The sequence below is a fragment of the Molossus molossus genome, unplaced genomic scaffold (genome assembly GCF_014108415.1).
Source record: "Molossus molossus isolate mMolMol1 unplaced genomic scaffold, mMolMol1.p scaffold_m16_p_15, whole genome shotgun sequence".
Taxonomy (NCBI): Eukaryota; Metazoa; Chordata; class Mammalia; order Chiroptera; family Molossidae; genus Molossus; species Molossus molossus.
This window is the reverse complement of record NW_023425350.1, coordinates 35082611-35104769: the sequence shown is the minus strand read 5'-3', so window position 1 is coordinate 35104769 and position 22159 is coordinate 35082611. Positions and strand designations below refer to the sequence as shown.

The 22159-nt window shown below is 40.8% G+C and overlaps 1 protein-coding gene across 19 annotated transcripts in view; it reads left to right on the top strand.

Annotated features, from left to right (window-relative positions):
* NRXN1 (neurexin 1) overlaps window positions 1–22159 on the top strand; it is a 1071251-nt gene that overhangs the window by 642191 nt on the left and 406901 nt on the right. For 4 of the 19 annotated variants that reach the window (XM_036262505.1, XM_036262504.1, XM_036262503.1 and 1 more), the window contains exon 1: window positions 10570–11658. The exons of the other annotated variants lie outside the window; for them this stretch is intronic. In XM_036262505.1, the coding sequence (XP_036118398.1) occupies window positions 11403–11658 (256 nt within the window). In that variant the 5' untranslated portion in view covers window positions 10570–11402. Of the gene's footprint in view, window positions 1–10569; window positions 11659–22159 lie in introns of those variants that run through there. 19 annotated transcript variants of the gene reach the window in all.

The following is a 22159-nucleotide window of genomic DNA, read 5'->3' as shown; positions in this document are numbered from 1 at the left end:
ATAAACCTCTAAAAATTGGCCTGTGCAAAGAGGCTCGTGATTTTCCTTCCCCACATTTTATACATGTAACTATTATTTGCCTTTATTATGTAAGAGTATGCCTTTCTCCTCGTTGAATGTAAATGTACTTTAAATAGATTACGGTTTTCACATTGGTATTCCAGAGCACAGTTGTGCACTACAGATGTTCTCTAACACGAATGTAATACTACTAATGGCACTGGTTAATACTGTTGTGAACCTAAAAGGTAAGGCAAACATTTGCTAAAATTTACATCGTTTTCAGTTTCTGATGCTAGCAAATGTGAGCCGCTTCAAAATAACAATCACCTATATTTTTCCTAAAGAAAGAAAAGGAAAATGCCTCCCATATCAGTACAAATTTTTCCTTGTTGAGCTAAGTATCTTTTGCTTGTGTAAGAGTTTAATTTAGTTTGTGTGTGTGTGTGTGTGTGTGTGTGTGTGTGTGTGCCCCATGCTGGGTAAAACCTTGCTCCGAGCAGTACAGCATAAAGGAGAGCTTTTTAAAAAAAAAGTTTTAAAAGTTTAATCTCTTCCACTGGTTGGCTGAGAGGGAATGTGTTTGGCGGTCTCTTGCAGTTTCTCTAGAGACTATTTATGAAAATTGAAAAAAAAATTAGTATTGCTTGAAGAAATAACTAAAACTTTGATTTAACAGTACAAAAGAGGGTACTGTCTAATCCCTCAAGTAGGAAACTGCTTCTCTTCCTGATCCATTGCTTTCACACTGTTTCCAGCTGCTGCTGCAAAGAAGGAGAGACCCACCTTTCTCTTTGTCTACCATATCTGTTTTCTTGCCTCTGGATGTGGATGGCTTGGCAGTAAATAATAGTTGAAATAATAATAGTAAAATACATGTCTGATAAGACCTGGAAGTCACAACTCTGATCACACCACAGCGGGAGATCATCTGCATGGAAACCTGAAGTCAGACGTGGGAAATTTGGCACAGTGTAAGCATGAGGATGCGACCTACGTGTCGCTCTTTGATTTAGTGCAGTCAGTGTGAGATGGAATGGACAGCGAACTCCCCCAAACTGGTGATTTTTCTGAAGTAGGCAGGTTTTTTTGAGAGAAGCTTTGAGTTTTTCTTTTGACAAATGGCAAATCAAAATATTGCCAATATGAAGAAATACTGATTGTGCTTGTAGTTGTCTTCCATTGGTCATCAACGTTTCCATTTTTCACCACAATTTATGGTAGTACTCGCTGTGCTAGGAAGTAGCACTATTTTAAAGCAAACCACTGTGAGTTGGGCCAAAACAGTTTCATCATAAATATTTGGCTCCTAAATTTATTAATGAGTACAATTTTTTACATTGCACAGAAAACAAAAAGCATTCTTTGTCCTTAAAAATTAGAAAAGCCAATCTAATTTAAATTATTTAAGGATAATGGTAGGTGAGACATTTATTTTTTTCTCTCCATTTGGATATAAAATATTAAATCTGGAAATGTTCCTTGTGTCTCTTTGATTAGGAAACTAAAGCAATCTAAGGGTAAACGAGTTCATTGGAAAATAATATATGAAGCAATCATCAGGTATGCATTTAAAAAGTCAGCAGAAATACTTTGTTTCAATACTTATCATGTGTTAAATATTGAATACCACACCATATGCTTAATGAAAGCTTCATTAGGAAGACATTAGTAGATTAAGTCTACTCGCTGTGTGGTTTATTTTATTTAGAATGCAATAAAGTAAGTACATTAGTTTTCAGACCTACTGTTTTCTGCTGTACCTCAACACAACCAGGAACAATTCCACAGAGGTCTACAGACCTACTAACACCTGTCAAGATAAGCTCACAGTTCTCTAGGGGAATCATCTCAGTAATAGAACAGGGAAAATCTGAGGAAAGTAATTCTTTCTTGAAAGAAAAAGAAGACAGATAAAAAAAAAATAACACTGATTAATGATTTTTCAAAATGCCTTGGAAGTGATATATTTCGCATACAAGTATCAAAAATATAATCTAAAAATATATATAATCTATTTTTTAAGAATAAATGTTTTGGAGTATAAGCATTCATTTTGATATATTCTAAGAGATTTGAACTATGTGAAATGATCATGCATTTTGAATTGAGTCACAGAAAGTTTTTCTGACACCTACAGCTTAATCTTTCCTTACCCAGAACAAATACATTAGATTATAAGTTCTGCTGTAGTGATGTTATTTGAATGGTTATAGTTAAAATGGTGCCAGTATTTTCATTATAAAACTCTATTTTCAAGGATTTATAAGTTTGCTGTAAATGTTTGCTGTGCAATTAAAGTTGGCAGCAAGCATCTTTGGTTGTTTTTTTTTTGTTGTTTTTTTTTACATAGTATGGGAAGAAAGTCATCTGTTTATAGCCTGAGTAGGAAAATATGATGAAGAATTCCATTATTCCCCATAATCAATTTATTTAGCCTTTAAATTAATGTTCAGCCTAAATTTATTATATGTTTTTGGCACTAAAAGAACTAACCAAAAACCTGCAAGAATAAGTTGAAGAGGATTTGTATCCCTTTTTTGTTGGTTTTGGTTGGTTATTTGAAATTCCTAAACATGGAATGTATATAACTAATTGCTTTGATACTTTATTATTTTGGTATAATAATAATGTAAATGCATTATTACATATCTTGAATATTTTTTAAAAGATATGTGTTAATAGTCTCTACTTGAGAAAGTCACAATTAATTGGCAGAGCTCAGAAAATTCTCCAACAGAGATGTATGTGTTAAAATTTGGTGGAATAATGAGTGGGAAATTAAGAGAAGGAGGAAGGAGAAGAGATAGGTTTGTTGTTGTGTTTTGTTTTTTACAGAGGAAATGATATATACACTGGCAAAGAAGTAAAGGGGTATATAGTGTGTCTAAGGAAGAGAGAAGTTTGCCTAGGATGCTTGGGGGAAGTGGCAGAAATTGAGATAAAGATAAAACAAGAAAGGTAATATAGAAGCCAGTTTTGAAGGGCTTAATATGCCATGCTAAAGAACTTTGACTTTACCTGAAAACACATCTTTGTAGTGAGATAGTCACACTAACTTAACTCTAGTACTAACTTCAAAATATCACTGCCAAATGTGTAATCAAATCTATTTATCCTGAGTTGGATGAGGATTAGATTATAAACCCCAGATAAGCCTATTTACAGATTTGATTCAGATTGCATGATGAAATCCCTTTCAGTGCATTCAAATGGCAATATATGCTCTAGAACATATATTTATAACGATAGATTAAATTGGTTTATGCTCTAAGTGTTTAGGCAGCCAAGAAATAGAACTTGTGGTATGTCATGATTTCTGGTTGCTAATTTAAATATCTGTATTTACTAGGGAATTTGGAAATTAGGTCTTGGTTTTTGTATCACCCTGAACTTGCCTTATACTTGTCCTTTCGTTCTCCGTTTCTTTTCTCTGCAGCGATGGGCATATATGATAGAATGTGCTTGTGAATGCAGGCAGACAGACCCCAGGTTGTCAGTTTTTGTCATTGACATTTCCGCAGCGGACACTGGTCACACTGGAGGCCTCCTATACCGAGACATGAAAGGGTCTTCTCGGGTTTTTTTATGATGACTGTTTGGATGAGCCAGTATTAGGTTTTATATGGAAGAAAGCAGTCTCATCAATTCTGATTTATTTTCTCCATACCCCCAAAAGAAAGAAGAATTCATTCTAAAAATAAATAAATAAATGCTAAGTGCTAATACATATGTATACTATGTACCAGACACTACTCTAAATGTTTTATATATGCCAACTCATTTAATCCTCACAAGAATCCCACCTCAACTCCCTTTTCTGGTGGAAAAATGGGTGTTAAATAATCTGCTCAAGGCCACACAGCTAGCAAGTCAGTGGAGTCAGGATAGAAGCCTAGTGTGGTGCCTGAGTTCCCGTTCTTGGCCACTGGCCAGGCGAACCAAAGAAGAGCTCAAATACAAGAGGTGGGAAGGAACAGAAAATAGCTTCTTCCAATTAAAGGGAATTTATAGTTGCATGGTGTGAGATAAGGACATGTAAGTGTATATGGTACACATCTTACAGCACTTAAAACATTCTTTAAAGCGGAGATCCGGGGACAGCACTGTTACCTATGTGTAGCATACAATGCTAAGGAGGTAAGAACATTGGTAAGGAGCTTAATTAGAAAGTTCTCCCGGTATGGGTAATAAAACCTGTGTCAGAGACTTTGACATTCAGAAAGAGCAGTGGTTCTGAAAATCTGGTTTCCCTGGGCAAGCAGGTGAGCATCCCCGGGTAACTTGTCAGAAATGCAAATTATCAGGCCTGTCTGCAGATCCAGGGATCCAAAGTAAAGCCGTCTGTGATGTAATACGCCCGTCTAGTGATGCTCGGGCTCACTAAAGCTTGCACACCACAGGTTTAGAGAAACAGACACTGAACTATGAAATGACTGGAGAGATGGCCAGACTTGACTCTAGACTAAGTGGCGGGTATTTAGAATACAGCTAAATTAAAAATCACAGTACAACTCAGTATCATTACATCTTTAGCACTTATCTAAAATATACACATATGAATCGGTAACAGTCACTTATATTTAGTGCTTCATATATTTTAAAGGCTGTTCCAGTGTCATTACATGTAGTGTGATAGTCAGATTACAGATGAGGACACTGGGACAAGGGGCAATTTAACCCAATGCCACAGGAAGGGTAACAGTCCAGTCAGGCTCAGGCTCACAGTCTGGCGCTCATCACATGGTCTCCCACTACATCATGATCACATTCAAATCCGAAGAGCATGAACCTATGTAAGAGTTTGTCAGCAACACAATTTGGTTGAAACAGCTATGCAAGCAATGTAAGATGATGGTGATTGAGAGGTGGCATATGATTAGTTGATGTCCATCCAATGCCCACAACACTTAAAGCTGGCTTCCTTGGTGCTTAAGCAGGTCAGTGTCATAAATGAACTTTTTTTTTTTTTTAAACTAAGACAAGAAGAGAAGATAGAGACCATAAAATACTGCAGTCCTAAATACTGCTAACCTTAATTGAACAAATCTATTCAGGTTTCACAAGTCAAAGGGTACATCCAGGCTAAACTTTAATTTGAGTGTATTGGGTATCACCTTGGCTCATGTTGAGTTCCCACTACTCCCTCCCATTTGTTATATTGGTTCTAGGTAACAGCTAAATTGACTGAATTCACCAATCTACCTCTTTGACTGGATCATGGGTGGCAGGAGGTGAAGGTGCACTTCCAGATAAGTAAACGTTTCATAAATCGGACCCTTTGGCAACATTATGACTTTTGTGGGTCTTAAGTTTATCATCTGAATAATGAAGAGATTGCACTACAGCATCTCCAGGGATGCTTTTAGCCCTGGCATTTATTTTTGTTTTTTATTTTTCATGTTTTCTCTTAATACTCCGGCTCTTCTATTTTGATCACTTCTCAGAACACCCTTAGGGACCTGCAGTAACCCAGAAAGGTAACAGGATCAGAGGTCTATCTTTACAGTTTTATGAATGGCACCATCATCTAAGTCTCTCTCTCTCTCTCTCTCTCTCCCCTTAACTCTTTTAGTCCCAGCTCAGAATGCAGATGAATATGTCGGATCTGCTTGCCTTTTCCTTTGTGCCGACACCAGTAAAAATGAGAAATGCAATACTGACACTATCCTCATTTTTAATTTTTTTTTTTAAGATTGGTGCTGCCTGTGGGTTTTAATGTATTTCCCCTCTCCTACTTTTAGTGCCTAATTTTTATTTAAAGGGCTCAATACTGAGTTGTATAAATGTCCAATTATGTTTAAGGAAAACACGAAAAGGTTGAAAGTGTCTACTTGACAACCATCCTGTTTCTTGAGACAGAAGGGTTGGTTTTAGAATATGAAACATAAGTTGAAATGACCTGTCCTTTACCATCTCTGTCCACACTCCCCTTCCAATCATCCTCCTCTCTCCTTCCCTTCCCTTTTTTTAATCCTCTCAGTTTCCAATCCCATCTCCCATTTCTTAACACCGTTGTCTGACTTATGCTACCTGCCTCCTTATTCATTACAAATCAACTGTGAATAGACCTAGGACAATTTACCATGCACAGCTATTAGGTTCTTTTGGTAGATCTCAGTAACCACAGTTAAAGAAAAGTGAGCATTAACCACCACTCCAAGAATTTCTTTACGTCTGGGTCCTATCGAATATAAGATACAGACCAACTGATGCTACAGACATTTAAGTAGGCACAAAATCGTGTAGCCTACTCTGGAAGCTGGATGAAATGCCAGCACTTGGTTCTTTTGGGTGCCTGAAAAGAGACTTTCAAAAAGGTTTTCATGAAGCAAAGATGGCATTATTTCAGGGGCAGCATCCAGCTCATCATTTGTCAGAAATCGGTGAGTAAGATCTGTTAAGGGTTACTAGCAGCCCCCACTTCATATCTTTTGTGATGATTAAGGAAGCTGATCCATTTAGATCTCTCTGAGTTGTGCCACTTACAAATGCGTTAGTTCTTATTACTGATGTTATGGCACAGTAAAGGGTCAAAAGCCTCTTTTATTCACATACTCCATTTATGTAGAAGCAAAGCATGTCTATAAGGTATTTTGGCCAACCCACATATCTTGAATATTAATGATTTCACCAAAGATAACCCATTTCTAACTTCCATTACACCAGTTGACAAGCAATTTATTTCACCAATGATAACCTGCTTCTAACCTACATTATAATTAATTAGCAAAGCCACATTATGAGGGGAGTTGATGATAGCTCAAGGCTTCTAGAAACCACCCCTAGCTTCTATAATTCTGGCTGAGACACTGGAGCATAAATTTCTGATGAAGGCAACTGACTCTCTTGGGACACAGAATAACACTGGCACACATTCATATCTCACTGTCTGTGCTGAAATATTTAAGAGTATATTACAGAGAGCCGGGCACCATGTCTCCTGCAACCAGCTCTTTATTCACCTAAGCACAATCTGTCAAATGCTACCTCAGTTTCTTTAAATAGTGCAGTTCCTGACACAGGGACTGACCAGCTGAAGACACATAAAGAGTGAGCACAAACTGTATTCGCTTCATCCAGATTAGGCATATATTTACCCACAAGACTTTTCTCCACCATGTACAGAGAATTGCTTCTTGTTCCACCAAATTACAACCATTTATAATAAATATGGCAGCACTGGTATCATAGCATCCACACCAGATCCTCCTAGGTATTGCAAAGGTGCCCTAGACATATGCCTGAAACACTACAGCTACAATTTCTTCTTTCAAGGAAGCAATAAATATTTCTTTTTTAGCTCTTGAGACTCTAGTAAAACTGAGATTTCTGGCCTATCCTTTCCCTAACCCTGACTTTATCTCCCAAGGCCCCAGACAATGTAAGACAGACAGGAGAGCCTATCCTTCATTGAATTCTCTTGGGAAGGTTCATCAGAAACTTACATACTTATTCCATTTCTATAGCTTTAAAATATACCAATAACTCTCCAAAGTCCCAGCCCCATCTTTCCCTATTAATCAAGAGAATAATGAACACCGTCAATCTTTATTATTTATAGATATGAATTCACCTCCTCACTAAAATTTGTTACCCCTGGGCCCTGGCCTGGTAGCTCAGTTGGGTAGAGTGTTGTCCTGATACACCAAGATTGGGAGTTCAATCCCCGGTCAGGGCACATACAAGAATCAATCAATGAATGTATAAATAAGTGGGACAACAAATCTCTCCCTCTGTCTCACTCTCTCCATCCCTTCCTTTCTATCTCTCTAATCAATACAAAATGAAAATATAAAGTATCAATAAAAAATTGTAACCCCCCCCAAATCAATACCCATGGCATTATGCTGGTCATTAACAGACATGCACAGAGCAAAAAGTTCCTCTCTGAGGTCAAACAACACAGCACTCTGCATTATGGTTTCAGCTCTTGTATTATAAACAAGTTACTTTTCTTATTCTATTTAGTGGCACATTTTCCACATTTTTCTGTGTGGGTGTTTGTTGTTGTTGATGATTTTACTGGTTAAAATGGCTACTAAACATAATGCTCAAGTGCTAACATTCCTAAACTGAAGACGGCTGTGGCAAGTCTGATGGGGAACATAGGTATTAGATAAGCTTCACTCAGGCTTGGGTTATATTGATGTCAGCTGTAAGTTCAATGTTAGTGAATCAACAGTATATATTAAATCAGATGTCTTTTAACAAAGAAACACATAAAACAAGGTTATAGATTTGTTAGTTGATAAAAAAATTGTGACTAGAGGCTTGCATGAACTTAACTGCTAGGAGCATTGGTTCAGGTTTTGCTACTTTAGTGTTCATGGTAACTTTTTAGACCATAACCACTGGGAATAATGAGAATTAATGATATGTTCTAAGAGACTAACTTACATTTCACATATGCTGGGCACTAGAGGGAGTACAAATAAAGATTGGACTCTGTTCCCCTTCAGGAATTCATGTAGTTGGGGAGGGGAGGACAGATCAACACTATACATGAGGGCATTGGAGAACAATGCAGTGCTCTATACTTCCTATAGATGGAAGGAACTGAATGAATTGTGCAGGCTAATCAGTCGATATGCTAGACCTATATAAGAGGAAAGGCATAATGCCTTAATTGTGGGGAGCATTTGATATATTCTAAATCACTCTCACATTAAATATTACATTATATCCTTCCTGCCCTGTGGGATTCTTAGGAAAGATAGGAACATGACTATTTTATAAAGGAAGCCATGGAGCCTCGGGGAGAGGCTGAGTAACTAATCTGACATAACCAGTAAATGGCAGTGCCAAGAATGCAGCAGAGGTCCCCCGCCGCCTAACCCACTGCTCTTGCCGTGTGAACACGATGAAAGATCAAATCCAGAATATGAACGTCGAGTCCTAAAATTATACTGCGAGGGTGATTATCCTCTTCTTTCCTTCGGAAGCTTCACTTGATATTTAAAAAATAAATAATCACAACCCTGGACTAGTGAGTTATAATAAATAGGCTAAAAAAAAAAAAATACTAAAATGATGAGGAAATGGTCTGGGGATAAGGGTGGCAACAAGACACAGTGGAAGGTGCTGGATTTGGGTTCTGTTGGTTTTTGAGCAGCTGGGGAATGTTGGGAGATACCGTGTATTTAAGTAAATGAAAGCACCTTACCTAGCCTTGCTAAGCCATTTCAATTAGTGAGCTGAAGAATTATCTTTCAGTCGAATGCCATAAACTTTTGACAGGAATATGAGGTGATGACTTGCTATAGAGTTGATTTGGTGGTCCCTGGACACTGTTACAGAGTGACCACCAGAGTCCCTGGGTGGCCTGTCTGCATGGGCTATGAAGCAATGTAGAAGCCTAAATGGCCACTTGTGTGAATGGCTGATTTGAGTCAAATCCTCCTAGAATTACTCCCCCCCCCCCAATATATATAACTTTATATTTGTTGATATAAGGGATTATATAGATGATGAGAGGCTGTGGGAAGTAGTGCCTATTTTGAGTTGTTTCCCTTTCTCTTTAAATAGAAATAAAGACAAAAGATGTCCAGTTACTAGACATGTCATAGTTTTTATCATCTTCTGGAACTGGAGGACTGTTTCAGACATAATCCCAACTCTTGCTGCCAGGCTCCAGGGGCTGTGGTTCCGCCTTGGCACGCTCACGTGCTGTGCTTGCTGGCGTTTTAGATTTTCTTCATGTATGTTGGCTTCGCTTGTCTCTTATCCAGGACACGTGGATTCTAGGTAAAGTCTCTGCATTTTACCAGTAGAATGTAAATGTTCTCTCCTTCATGGGGGCACTGGATTTAGGAATTTTTTGTTTCTTAATGCGATTTTCCTAAGGAGACAGCATGAGAGAAAGGCAGAACTCTACCATTAGAAAAGATCACCACAGCTGGGCTTCTGTAGTGATCTTGTAGGTTCTTAAATATCCCCAAATGTTTGAAATTCAAGCAAGCTCGTTTGATCCCGTGTCCCTCCTCTGCTGTCTTCCCCACCTGTCTCCCTTCTCTCTCTTCACGCTCCCCTTTTCTGACTGTTCCTCAGCTGTGCCAGGTTCACGCATCCTGTTCCCTCCTGCGTGTGCCGGTCCTGCACTTTGACTGCCTTGTGAGATAGAGTGTGGTAGTGGGAACGAGGTCTCTTTGTTATGAGTAATATCTGTAATTAACAGACCATCAGAACTGATGCCCGAGTAGATGGTGTCAAGCCATATTTAGCAGATTGGGTTTGAATACCTGGCAGAACAAGTTTGGGCCAATAAAAAAAGCGGAATTCTTTCCCTTTTAAGAGCTCTCAGGACACTGGTTACATCTAAACCATAGGGGTAGGGGAAGGGTGCCATCTGCCATTGTAGTTCAGACTGAGGGATCACCTGGCAGAGGAGGGTGAGTCGCATTTTAGGTGTTCCCCGCATCGCCATACACGTGCCCCTTCGATGCGTGGAGAATGCATGAGAGAGGCAAAGCAGGGCGATTTTCGTGGGAAGCTAGACCAGCCTCCCTCCTTACATAGGCTCGTCCTCTGCATTGCATCCCAGCTTCAGTGATTTGCTATTTGGAGACTGCAGATTTGCATAGAGCCCCCTCGCCTCGCCAGCGTGTGTGGTATTTCTTTTCTTTTTTCTGTGTGCCCTCCACTCCTCTGCTGCTTCTTTTCCTTAGCTCGCTTTCCCCTCTGGATCCCCGCTTCCTTCATAAAGGTTCACTCTCGCCTCTGAACCCCTTGCCGGTGGCAGTGTCAGGAGGCAGCGGACAGGCAGAGCGCCTCGGGAGCAGGCGATGCGCGCCGCTGCTCCGCGCGCTGCCCGCTGGAGGCTGGCGCTGGCGGGCCAGCCGGCCGGGGCTGAATGCGGGGAAGGGGCGCCTGGATTTCATGGGGTCTGCTTCTCCCCTGAAAGGAGGTCGGGCCGGCGAAGTGGCCTCCCAAGTCCCCACACACAATGCTAAATGGATTTACCTAGTGGCTTCGCGGTGGATGGCTGTCATGTAGAAGTGAGGACCCTCCGGGAGGAGCTTTAAACAATTTCCCCGCTCCCCACCCCCTGGCACGCACTCTCGCCCGAAACTCTTTGGGAGTATCACTCGAGAACCTGGAACCCTGGAAATCTGGGAGCAACCGCCCTCTTCGCACTTGCTGTTTCGGGGGCTACCTTTCCGGACAAGTCCCCCATCAGCTGCACTTGCCTCGGCTATGTTTCGGATTCTTTGGGGTGCTAGTCACGACGGACTCCAGGACCCCGAGAAGACTGTCCGAAGGAGGGAGAGGATGGGTGCTCTGGCTCGGTGAGGCGGCGCCCTGCAGCCCACCCTGAGCTGCCTGCTCCCCGGTGCCCTCTCCCCTCCCTGCGCCCCAAACTTTGCCTCCCGTGGTGGCTGCCCCTCGGCGGGCGCCCCGCCATGTACCAGAGGATGCTCCGGTGCGGCGCCGAGCTGGGCTCGCCCGGGGGCGGCAGCGGCAGCAGCGGCGGAGGCGCAGGGGGGCGCCTGGCCCTGCTCTGGATTGTCCCGCTCACCCTCAGCGGCCTTCTAGGAGTGGCATGGGGGGCGTCCAGCTTGGGAGCGCACCACATCCACCATTTCCATGGCAGCAGCAAGCATCATTCAGTGCCTATTGCAATCTACAGGTCACCTGCATCCTTGCGAGGCGGACACGGTGGGTCTGAGATGCCAAGTTCTCACGGGTTACTCCCTGGCTCCTCCATTTCAACCCTGCTAGCTTTTCAGCCCCTAAGGCTCAGAGAAATGGGAGCACAAGAACGGGAGGTGCATTTGGGTGTGTTTGGTGGGAACCACTAATCTCTTTGAAGACAATAGAAAAGGGATGGGGGAAGGCATCTGGTGTGTTTGTGGTGAGGGGTGTGAATGGTGTTCCTTGTAGGGGTGCTGGAGAGAGGCGTGGGTACCTATTATAGGACCATTCCTGGCTGGGCACCTGGGCCCCATGGGAATGGGGAGTTACTAGCCAGAAGGTCACTCAGTGTGGCTGATGAGGCGCTGTGCTCAGCCAAGGGCCCCAGGCATCAGTGAAAGGGGGGCTCTGCAGAACCTTTTGTCTGTGCTGTGTGCTGCCCCACCTCCTGCCTGTTTTCCCTGGCCTTCCGGAGGGAGAGGTTCCAGATTGCACATTCCTCCAGAGTGTGCCCAGACTACAGTGACCCTGAAGCCCTGGGTGCTGGGATTCACTCAGCAGGAGGCCATTCCCCTCGGCCCCCACCTCTTCCCTTAATTGGAGAAGGTAGGAGGGTAACTGAGGCTGGCCAGCCCTTCTAGGCTCAGAGAAGACCTGTGAACACCTCCCTCTTTCCCCACACCACACACATATTCACTTATTTTTCTTGGTGATTGGGCTGAGCTATTTTCTAAATACAGCAGAGAGGCTTGACTACCCAAACCCATCTCCCTGAGGATCATGTCTGAAGGCTACTGGGATAAGGGCTGTCCTGCTTTCTCTTTCTTCCGCTTAGTGAGGGCGGGTGTGCTAATGTTGGCTGGTGTAAATCAGGAAGTCTGCTTGGAGGAGGGGAAATTAGGAGGTCTGCTTGGAGGAGGAGTATTTAAAGCAAAGAGAAACTATTCTCCTCACTCTGGGTTCTTTTGTAAAGAGCAGAATGTGAAGAAAGGCTTTGGTGGGCAGGTTGCTTCTCCAGAGTGGCTGGCAGTGTAAGGCCAGGTTCCTCTCATCTTCAGATTAAAGTCTACTTCGGGTTCCCTGAACTGATAATAAATAAAATATCAAACTGTTTTTGTGAATCTCTTCCCACTCCCAATCTCTCCCCCAGTGTAAAGTCCACGACTTAAGAAGCAGAGCAAAAGTTGTTGTAGACACTCTTTCTTATATCCCACCCCTACTTCCTTTTCTAGAGGGCCCCTCCCTCTTTCAGACGGAGCAGCTCTGGACCCCATGTCCTGCTCCCTAAGTAATTCCTCTCCCCTGAGCAGCTACTACTACACCAGGATGGTCCCCTCCCCAGGGACAGGTACTACCTGGGGACAATTCTGGTTGGATATGGGAAGCTATAGCCTTACCTAAATGAAGAAAGAACAATCCCCCTTAGCAACTCTCCTTTAGGGGTGGCACGGGGACACACCTCATTTGGGTCCTAGGAATCCCTTCCCTCCCTCTCCCCAGTTCCCTCTCAAGGATTCTCTCCAGTTTAGAGAACTGGGTGGAGACAGAAGAGAGGCCCCCAACGGGCTTCTGAGCTAAGTAACAGCGAGGATGGATTCCTCTGAGTCAGGAGGAGCCTCTACCCTCACCACTGGGTCACAGTAGTCTGGGATCCAGCTGTTCCCTTACCTGGGTGCAGTTCTCACCCACTGCCCTGCCTTTGTGCAGAACTGTGTGATCCCCAGGGGACGGAGGTGAGCCAGGGCACAAGAGGGAGAGACAGAGTTTGGGTGGGTGCTCTGAGCTCCCTGAGGTTAGGCAGGGGGGTGGGGCACCTCGTACCGGTGGGAAGCGCTCGGCTAATAATCTCATATACATATTCACTCTTTCCTTTGCTGCGGCTCTGCCTGTTTCCGGGGAGATGAGGCGTTGACTGGGGAGAGCACCTGGGCGTGGGGGAAAGGAGAACACCGAGGGGCCCTGCGGCAGAGAGGCACTCCTTCCCCCTTCCCTCCGCTGCTCTCCCCCGGTCAGGCGCCCTCTGCTGGTCCTTACGCACATTTCTTTCCCTCCAGAACCGAGTGATTGCCTCTGTATGTGAATGAAAAACCAGGCGCGTCTATCATTGAAAGAGAGAATGGATAGAAGGAAAGTAGAGAAAATTGTATGTGAGCAGCAGTTGGTATCATTTTTTTGAGTCGGAGAACTTTTTCTTTCCTTTGAAGGTGCTATTGTTTGTTTTTGAAACTCCCCGTTCTCCTAACACACTTTTGGTGGAAGCTTTCTGATTCTTCTTCTTCTTTTTTTTAATCAGAGTAGCAAACTCACCACCCTCTGACAAATAAACCTGTGTGGATTTTTCCGACTTTATTCCTTCCCTCTCTTGAAAGAGGGAATTAACTCTGGCTAGAGTACAGTCAAGGAACATGAAGGATGAAGTAAGCCTCTGAGGGTGGGGGAGGGAGAAATGTGTGTGGTGGGGATGCAGAGAGGCTGGGAGCAGGGCAGGCAGGGTGATGGCTTGAAAGAAACCTAATCAGAAAGAGGTGATGTTGAATTTGTTGGGTCAGTAAACTCCCTCAATATTCAGCTAATTAGACTAAGGGCCCACAAGGAAATAATCTTTGAGCCTAATAGATGAGGGTGAAGAGAAGCACAAAGGTGAATGACAATATGATAAATTCCTAGCAGGTGTGAATGAGGTTTAGTTCAAAATTTGGGACTATTGCAAATATATATATATATATATATATATATATATATATACACACACACACACACACACACACACACACACACACACATATATATACACACACACATGCATATATATACAGATATAGATATATGACATTTTTCTCATAATAGGGAAAGCATGTATATGCTTGAAAGTGTAAAAGAAAAATTATGTGTGGTGTGGATGGGGGAATAAAATGAGTCTACCCTCTGTGTTGTGAAAACTGCAGGGTTGACTATCTGGGTTCATTCTTCTTCATTTTCTCATCACGCCATGCTTCATTTGCACTGTTACGAGGTGTCACTGACAAGGATTGCAGGGCGCTGAAAGTGCTCATGGCTACCCAGGAGCATCTTGGTGCGAGCTGACCCAGTTGCAGAGATCATGATGAGCATTTTCTTTTTAAATGCACATGAGAAACAGGTTTTGAGATCTCTGCAAGGCCCCTTTTATTTTGCATGTACTTAAGCAAATAAATGATGAAAATACCTCATAGAAAAATTATATTTTCCCAGTTAAATAAACAGTGAGCTGTGTAACTGTAAATAACAAAGCAAGCCTGCTTGTAATTAAGAACGCTACTTAAAGCCAGCAAGAGTTTAGAAACCAGTGTGCTCATTTAGTATTGCTTTCATGATGCACCCTATGTGCTGAGCATAGAATGATGTCAGTGTAATGCTCAGGTTCCCATCTCTGCTCCTGGCTTTCCTAAGTACCTCTGCATAGTTTTGAAAATTAGCTTAGAGCCTCTCAATGGTTTCAGGAGTTAAAGGAATGAGAAAGCCATCACAGAACTGAGCACCCCAGTGCCAGCCATTCTCCTCCCACAAATATGAGCTCCGGAAATTATACTGCCATGATTAGCTTATACTATTAAAGGGCAAAAGGGCTTTCCCAGAAGGGAATGTTAACAGATTTTGAAAGTGTGGATTGTAATTGAAGTAGCCCAGTGCTGTTATATAAGGATAATAATATTTTGCGTTTATAATGTTTCTTATTCCGAGGCACTTTTTGTACACGCACTGAACTTCTATGAGGAGTGCTGTGTTTTGGAGGAAGTTGTGAATAGGATTTTCCTTGTAGGGATACTGAGGCATACTACAGATGCACCAAAAAATGGAGCCAGATTGCCAGAGTTAAAGAGGAATTGGAATCAAGGCTTCGGGGCCCACAGCCCAGAGCAATTTCGTGAGCTCACAGGTTTTGAAACTGGAACTGAGAGGGTCCTCCATGTGCTTTCATGATTGATCTCTTGGAGTAGAAATTATTACAAGGAGCCGGACAGAGAATTTTGCTTGCAGCATGTATTAACAATAATGAATACTCTAAGAAAGGCCGATGGCGCCTCACTGGAGTCCCACGGATCACTTCATTGATTCAGCTGGGGAGGTTTTTGTTTGTCTTTTGTTTTTCTCAGAGGCAGGAGGTTGCTGTGTGCTGAAGCTGATCCCTTTGCTCTTTTGTCTAGCAACCAAGAGAGTTCACAGAACCTTTCACAATATGTTTGCCTTTGCAGCTTTAAAGAGAAATTTAGCTTTTTTCATAATTAATTCATACGTGTGACCCAAAACATTTTTGGCTATGAATATTCTGCTAAAATAGACATTCTTACCCCACACCTCTTCCTTATTTGGCTTCTTAGACAAAAGTGTGCATCACTGAAGTGTAATTTTTGTCAAGATTTCCAGGTAATAATTCTGGAAGTGTCTTTGAATCAGTCATGGTCCAAGTAATCCAAAACTCTAGGGTAATTTTTTTTGGTTGCCCCCAACATCGGTATACGAATTCCTCAGATTGTCCATTCATTTATTTGGTAAATGTAGAATATACACACATTTTTTGTTTTTGTGCACCAGGTACTGTGGGAGACCAAATAATGATGGAAATAAAAGTGAGAGATGAGAAGCCACGATACTGAAGGCATGACCATCAAAAGAGTTTACAATTTAGTTCTAAAAGTCCAAGCTATTGTTAGAGTGAATCTTTAAACAAACATAACTAGCTGTTTTAAAACAAAAAGCATAAATCTTATGTATATATAAGTAGCGGTCATCTAGGACTCAACATGAAGTAATCTGATAAAAATATCAACATAGTAAATTTTATCTCCATTACTTTATATTGTCCTTTGCTGTTAATGCTCTATAAGGGCTCCAACCATGGTTTCTACCATGTTGTTGCATATATTTCCTCTAACAAAATATAGTCTCTTCTTTTTACAATATAGGTAAGGCTTGTTTTGCAATGTATTCAAGAAAGGTGATTCACTGACTTAAATTTACACTAATGTATAAATAATGGAGACAGCATGGTCTGGTGAAGATAATTTTCAGAAACATATTTGTGTGAAAATGTGGCCACTGCCACATACATTGTGTAAATTTACTCAGCTGCTTCTCTTCACTAAGATTATTTTCTCAGTCTATAAAATAAAAAGACACTAAATTGCATCTAGTGAAAAATGAATGAAGCCATGAATTTGGTCAGTGCCCAGACTATAATAGTCTCCTAATAAATGTTTGTTTAAAAAAATGTTTTTAATGTAGTTTTCACATCTCGGCTATTATGAAGAGTGCTACTGTGAACTATCTCTTCAAAATCCTGACTTCAATTTTTAAAATGTTTCGGAGGCACTCCTATGCTGTTTTCCATCATGGCCACACCATTTTCATTCCGTTTCACCAGGGTTGCACTTTCTCCACATCCTCATCAGCACTCGTCCTTCTGATGATAACCATTCTCATAGCTGTCAGGTGATGCCTCCTTGTGGTTTCGATTGAATGGATAAAGATTGTGGTTTTTATTTACGATGAAATATTAATCTTTTAAAAAAGAAGGATATTCTGCAGTATGTGATGACATGAAGGAACCTTGAGGACATTATCCTGAGGGAAATAAGCCAGTCACAACAAGACAAATTCTACTTCTACGAGGTATCAAGAATAGTCAGACTTATGGAATCAGAGAGAAGAATGTGGTTGCCAGGGTCTGGGGAAAGAGCAAAGAATTTGATAATCAACGGAGCCTGAAGTTTCAATTATGCAAGATGATTAAGTTTTGCAGTTCCGCTGTACAACCTTGTGTCTGTGATTAGCAATATTCTACATGCACCTCAAAAACTCTTAAGAGGGTAGCATGTTACTGGTTCTTACACGATGAAATAAAAATTAAAAAGAAGAGATTGCAGCGAGAAGGCACGTGTAGAAAAAAGAACACACCTTGCAATCTAGACACTGAGTTCTAGTTCTAGTTCAGCCAGTTATTCACTGTGACTTCTGGAATTCATTTACAACTTTGAACATCATTCCTAGGCAGAACTTAGTTCTAAACATTTGAGGAGCACATGGCTCTCATTTTATAAAGGTGTACACAGAGCTTTAAGTAATTTAAGTAAACTGAACTCACGGAGTCATGGCTAATTAGTAGCAGAGTTGGAAGTAGAAACTATGTCTGCAAACTCATCTTTCTCCTTATTTGGAATCCTCTTCCAGGAAGCATATGCTACAGTTGTGGGCAGGGGCTGTGTTAATAATCCAAAGCTCCACCTGAACACTGTATAACCTAAGGCAGTTCTTCTTAGGTGATTGTCTGGGATTAGAACCTTGGTCTTTGGGAAGAGAATAGAGCTACCTAACTTGGTGGAGAAAACCATCTTTGCTCTGCGGTTGAGCCATCAATGCCACATTTACGCGACACTGTGTACCTGTTTTTAATGAAACCCACAGTCAATTTTGTGTTGTAAATGTTCTCAATAATAATGTCGAGCATGGCTTTTTATATTGTTTTCTAATTCATATGTGTGTTGTTTTTTAATTGGACTAAGATCATTTCCAACTTTGAGTTCTAAGATGCCTTAAAATCCTAAAGCTCTTCCTTGTCTTTCCCAAAGTCTTATTGATTCTAAACACACCATAACTAGAACTATTTTAGCAAAGATTGTATTTGGGTCCCTTAAGCCATCTAGCTGTCTGTATCATTAGTTAGAGATGATTTACTTAAGTCCACAAGAATCATAGTGTGCGGGTAGGCTCAGGGTACCTGTCTAGTACTTGCCCCTCACCCGAGGTCCTAAGGAATCTCTCTTAGAAAAGCACCTGCTTCCTTTACTTGACCTTTGCCCCATCCTTTTTGGTCTGTGTAGGGTGTAGTATATCTCTCCATATAGAACTTAGTAATAGCCTTTTAAAATATTCTTTTCTCTCACAAAATGCAAGATTATTATTTTTTTTCAGTGTTGATCCTATAACAATGAATTCCCTCAAGCTTTTGACAGAACTGAGTAAAAACAGCTATCTTTTAAGTCTATATTTCCACAGAGCCCTCATGTAAAGTGTCTCATTTAATCATTACAATAACCCTAGCAGGGCTGATGATCACCGTTTTGCTGACAAGGAAACAGATGTAGAGAGGAGATGATTCTGCCAGGGTCACTTAATTAATAAGTAGCCGCAGTTCTGCGTTTCCACTGCAGTAGGATGAGAGGCAGGGTTTCAAAGAGAGCACTTTGCTAGAATTTGGAAGTCCTGGAATTTGTCCAGTGTTGTCATTTTTAGTTCACGTCTCAAAACAAAAAATTACTAACAGTAAAATTAACCGTTAAATGTAGCTAACTTATTAAGCATTTCAAGTGAATACTGATGTAAAATTTATGTCTTCATTCTAGTGGCATATATTTTAGTTAATATCACATTTTGATACTGAGCAAAAAAAATAAGTAGTGAGGTGAGGGGATAGGTTAATAAATGAAGGCTATTTTCAAATTCAACTTAAAGCATTGTACTCAGGCAGTGACAAAAAAGTTATTAATCCAATGATAACAATTATATGAAATACGTTATGACCAAAAAAATGATAATTCTCGGACAAACTTCCTTTTAATCACCAAGTATACAGGCAGATAACAAAAAGAACCTTTTATGTTGATTTGTGAGCTTAGTATCTGTGGGATTTGAGAATTGGAACTAAGGTTGTGTCAAAAGGTGTTTTTCTATATACTTTCACGATACGTGCTGTGTACATAATTAACGTTTACATGAAGTGTCTATGAATCTTGTAGTCACTTTTGTTGTGAAATTCACAACACTATTAGAATTTTTGGCTGTGGAATCTCCAGTTTTAATGTACTGTGTAATGTGACCCACATTTTTTTTGTAATACAAGGTTATGGACTTTATGTTTATGTACATAGCTCATACATCCATATATAAATAAATGGATGAGAAAAGATAATATCATATATCTCTGAAAATAAACAACTAGAAAGAAATGAACCCTGGCTGGTTTGGCTTAGTGGTTAGAGTGTTGGCCCATGGACCAAAGAGTTGTGGGTTCGTTTCTGGCCAAGGGCATGTACCTTGGTTGTGGTTCATCCCTGGCCCTGGTTGGGGTCATATAGGAGACAACCAGTTGATGTGTCCCTCTCATGTTGATGTTTCTCTGTGTCTCCCTCCCTCCCATTCTATCTGATAATAAATAGAAAAACATCCTCGGGTGAGGATTTAAAAAAGGAATGAAACTTTAAGTAGTAAAGGAGTGATTTTCAATCTGTGGTAAAATAGAAGGCAGTGAGATTTCTGACCTGGGTACCACTTCTCACTGTTCTTGGGTTATCTGGGTTGCTATTGGATTAATGTTGGTACATGTGATGATTTATGTGGTCTAGCCTGTCTTGGCTATTAGTTGCCATGTGGCCAACATGACATATTTTCTGGATAACTACAGAATTCAGAGCTGGTAAGAAGTGGTGTTTTTGTTGTTTTTATTTTATTTATTTTAAATTTATTGTTGACAGTATTATAGATGCCCCCTATTTTATCCCTTTGCTCCCCCTCACCCAGCCCCTGCCCCACCCCATGCCTTTTCCATATTATTGTCTGTGTCAATGGTCTGTGCATACATATAGGCGTATCTGTTCCTTGGTTGACTTCTTCCAGTCCTCCCCACCTTCCTCCACTCTGAGATCTGTCCGTATGAGAGGATGGTGGGTTTTTTTTTTGGTACATGCCCCTAGCGGGAACCGAACCCAGGACTCTCTGGTCCGCAGGCCAATGCTCCAACTGCTGAGCCAAACCGACCGGGGCAGGAGTGGTGTTTTTGATGCTTCTTAAAACTGAGATGATTTGGGATTTTGAAATCTCTAATGTTACATTAAGATTGAATTATTTAAAGTATGGATAGTTACACAGCATCAAGTACCTCACTATGAGTGCTTATGATGTGCTCAAAAAATCCATTCAGGGCAAATATGGAAGTTCAGTGCCAGGGTACTCGAATGCTACCTGGTTAGCACTTTATTCGGTCATGCAGAATAATGCTCTGGAGAAGTGTGTCATTCTCCTGATGAACTCCCTGTCACATTTCTCAAGATTTTGACTTTGTTAATGTGATTAATACTCTAGTTCATATCCATGGTATTTTATATGTAATTATCTCTTTTAATTAGCAAGTATGTTACAATCTGTTGTGGAGAAATAATACTAGAGCATGAATAATTTAAATACCTCTGGGAATGTTTGCCTAAAAGGTGTATTGTAGTAACTGAACTTTGTTTTGCAGAGCATTAATTAGTAGTCTTATTTCATATTTCATATTGAGTCCTGAAAATCTTGCCATAGTGGACTACTTATGCTTGCATTCCTATTGAAAATTGATCACTTTGAGATTAAATGGTTTTTAAGATGAGTAATGAAACTTTTCACAACGCTCTCAGCTACCCTTCACTAAAGCCCACCCCCAACATTTCCAGAATTGCAATGTGCTGTATCAGTTACTCTCCCTGTCTGCTGTCAAAGCATTAGCATATTCTGGGGTAAAATGAATACTAAATTAATCTCTGTCAGCAAAGTGGTTAATTGGACATGCTGTTAAATATGCAAATAATGTATCTCATTTCCCCACTCATTTTTTCCTTGGGACTTGTTCTAAGTGAGATAATGGAGTTTTTGATACTGTATGGACAACTTCTCATATCTCAATTAAAAGTAGAACACTGCTAATGGGTTTCTGATAAACATCTTTATAAAAAAAGCCATGTGTTTTAGTATATTCACAAGATATTCATTGTCTGGGCACCTTTGTAAAGAATGAAATATATAATAGCAGTCTATTTGTATTTGCCAGCAATCAAACTCTTGCCTCAGTCATTTTATTTTGAAGCATAAAACTTTGCTTTCTCAGAAAATATAAATTTAAATTATTTTACACAAGAAATAATTCAACTCTTGACTTATAGTAAGAAGTCAACCTAATGTTCTAGAGATATTTCACTGTCTAATTCTCTCCAGTAGAAAGCCTGTAAAGACAAAAGAACTAGGATTATGTAAAGTAGTAAATAACCAATTAAATTATTTATTTACTGAATAGTCACTTAGTGTTTAATGTATGCCAGGTACTATTCTAAGCCCTTAGCAAGCTCTGGACTCATTTAATCCCCACCACTCTGGCAGGTGGGTAATGCTGATCTTTCATTCCACACGTAGGGATATAAAGGCATCACAACATTAGGAGATGACCAGGTTACAAAACTGAAGTCGTGGTGCCTGGATTTCAACCCCTACCTTATGCTGTCAACAAATATCATTTATCCTGAAGGCATATTTTGTTTTCTCCTCCAGCTTTTATCACCAATGGTACATAAAGGACCAACCAAGGAAGGCGACTATCTGGATTTACTTGGTTTAATTCCAACAAGCCTTTTCATGGGAAGGTTTAGTGCCTCATCCTTATCTTCCAGTTTTGTTTGTGAACATCTTGCTTCTTAACTACATAGGGCATCAGGAGGCCTCCCTGTGCCTCCCTTCTTGTTCACTT